The sequence below is a fragment of the Salvelinus sp. IW2-2015 genome, unplaced genomic scaffold (assembly GCF_002910315.2).
Source record: "Salvelinus sp. IW2-2015 unplaced genomic scaffold, ASM291031v2 Un_scaffold2327, whole genome shotgun sequence".
Classification (NCBI taxonomy): Eukaryota; Metazoa; Chordata; class Actinopteri; order Salmoniformes; family Salmonidae; genus Salvelinus; species Salvelinus sp. IW2-2015.
The window spans coordinates 69752-72488 of record NW_019943652.1 but is presented as its reverse complement, the minus strand read 5'-3'; the positions used below and the strand labels follow the sequence as shown (position 1 = coordinate 72488).

At 41.1% G+C, this 2737-nt stretch overlaps 1 protein-coding gene across 1 annotated transcript in view; it reads right to left on the bottom strand.

Annotated features, from left to right (window-relative positions):
• Positions 1-2737, bottom strand: part of zgc:77880 (zf-DHHC domain-containing protein) — a 10532-nt gene that overhangs the window by 1863 nt on the left and 5932 nt on the right. The window contains exons 3-4 of the mRNA XM_024140898.2: positions 305-425; positions 136-208 (exon numbers count right to left, since the gene is read on the bottom strand). Coding sequence (XP_023996666.2) covers positions 136-208; positions 305-425 — 194 coding nt within the window. The remainder of the gene's footprint in view (positions 1-135; positions 209-304; positions 426-2737) is intronic.

Here is a 2737-nt window from a genome sequence, read left to right as displayed (position 1 = left end):
GCCTGCCTCGTTAAAGAGGTCAGTTTCAGGCCTGCCTCGTTAAAGAGGTCAGTTTCAGGCCTGCCTCGTTAAAAAGAGGTCTTCTGAGATCTTTTCTGAATGCAAACAACACATTTGACCGAGACTTGCCCATACCTGGTCGTAGAAGATAACCATGACGAACACTCCAAACAACACCGACTCAACCAGGAGAATGATGTAGTGAGCTCTGAGAAGGGGCAACAATGAAAGACAGAATATACATCATAAAAATCTGACTTGTACATCTCTTCCATCTCTATCCTTTCTCTCGTCCTTCACTCACACAATAAGGTGTTTGCTGGGAGACTCCTCTCCTTCTTTGTCTCCTTCCCCGTCTCTCTCGCTCCGTATTCTCCACACCCAGGCTGACACCACCAGAGCCATGGAGTAGAGACTGGCCATACCTGGAGAGAGAGGGATGAGAGAGAGGGGGGGATGAGAGAGAGCGCGGGGGATGAGAGAGAGGGAGAGGGATGAGAGAGAGGGGAAGGGGGGGGGGGAGGGAGGGAGGGAAGGGGGGAGAGGGAGGGGGGGGGAGAGAGGGGGAGGAAGAGAGAGGGAAGGGGAGAGAGGGAGGAGAGGAAGAGGGAAAGAGGGAGGGAGGGATGGAGAGAGAGGGACGGAGAGAGAGGGGTGGAGAGAGAGGGGTGAAGAGAGAAGGATGGAGAGAGAGGGATGAGAGAGAGAGGGATGAGAGAGAGAGAGAGAGAGGGATGAGAGAGAGGGGGGGATGAGAGAGAGAAATTGTTGTTTTAAATAATAAATAATCAGTGGAGGCTATTGAGGGGAGGACGGCTCATAATAATGGCTGGAAAGGTCTGACTGCACAGAGATGCTTGGGGAAATGGTCACAACGGGGGACCAGTGTGTGCTTCAGGGGAAGGGGGTGTATCTGACCTCCATCACCTAGGACTTGACATTGGTTTATCAAATCTCCCCATTTTTTGGGGCCAATTTTACTCAATCAAAATGGCCAGAAACAAAGACCTTTCTTCTGAAACGCGTCAGTCTATTCTTGTACTGAGAAATGAAGGCTATTCCAAGAAACTGAAGATCTCGTACAACGCTGTGTACTACTCCCTTCACAGAACAGCGCAAACTGGCTCTAACCAGAATAGAAAGAGGAGTGGGAGGCCCCGGTGCACAACTGAGCAAGAGGACAAGTACATTAGAGTGTCTAGTTGGAGAAACAGACAAGTCCTCAACTGGCAGCTTCATTAAATAGTACCAGCAAAACACCAGTCTCAACGTTAACAGTGAAGAGGCGACTCCGGGATGCTGGCCTTCTAGGCAGAGTTGCAAAGAAAAAGCCATTTGTCAGACTGGCCAATTAAAATAAAAGATTAAGATGGGCAAAAGAACACAGACACTGGACAGAGGAACTCTGCCTAGAAGGCCAACATCCCGAAGTCGCCTCATAGAACACTATGAAACATCTGGGAAACCAGGCCTGTTATTCATAGCTGGCGTTGAAAAGGGTTTTGATAAAGTACGACTGGACTTTATATATAAATGCCTGGAACATTTACATTTTGGAGAATCTTTTATAAAAGTTATATAAAGTAACCCGAGGTGTAAAATAGTAAATAATGGCTACTTCTCAGAAAGTTTTAAACTGTGTGGAGATATTAACAAGCGTTCGTCCACCTATCTGATCATATCTATTTATTAATCGATTTAGAAATGTTATCTTTATTATAAAATCAGATCCTCTACTTATTATTATATTCAGAGGCAATTAGAAAATTCCATGTGGTCTTACAAACAAAGGTGTTCATTGTACGAGTGATTTTCGATTCATGAAATTCTTTTTGTTTTAAATATATAGAGATATATTAAAGCCTCATAGCAGAATCGATATACCTTTTCTATCCTCTCTTTGAAGCCTCATTTCTTATGATCTGCAGTGTTTCTATATTACGTTACTTCGGATTCCTAAAATTGCAACTTGTTGAGAGACCTGCAAAGCTTGTCCATCAAGGCATTAGGATTTTAGAAATGATTGTTGCTGCCCTAGTTTATCCCTATTAGGGTTGAGTGGCGCCCAGTTCAGGATTACGTAAGTACCTCTTCTTATTAACTCTCATGTGTTTTTCATTAATAAATATTAATTTATTTCGATATTATATCATAATATATAATTTAATTTAATATATATAAGGACTAAAGAATATAATCATATTAATTAAACCAAAAGGAATTTTCATGTTTCTAATCTTATCATATCCTTCCTGCTTCGCTACTCTACTAAATTCTTGCGCAACTGAATTGTATTAATCTTCTCATTATGGGGGGGAAGTAATTAATAAAGAAAAATATATAAAAAAATTATATTATAGTGTGGAAAAGCATTCCAGGTGAAGCTGGTTGAGAGAATGCGTGAGTGTGCAAAGCTGTCACAAGGCAAGCTACTTTGAAGAATCAATAATATTTAGATTTGTTTAAAACTTTTGGTTACTACATGATTCCATTTGTGTTATTTATAGTTTTGATGTCTTCACTTATTATTCACAATAAAATAGTAAAAAATAAAGAAAACCCTGGAATGAGTAGCTGTTCCAAACTTTGACTGGTACTGTAAATATTTGCCCAAAAAATATATGGGGATTGGAAATGACGCAGACAATTACATTGATGGAAGCTACAATCTATCTGCAGTATTAAAGCTATCGACATCCTAAAAAAATCAAAAATACAAAGAATGGCTGAAGCGGAA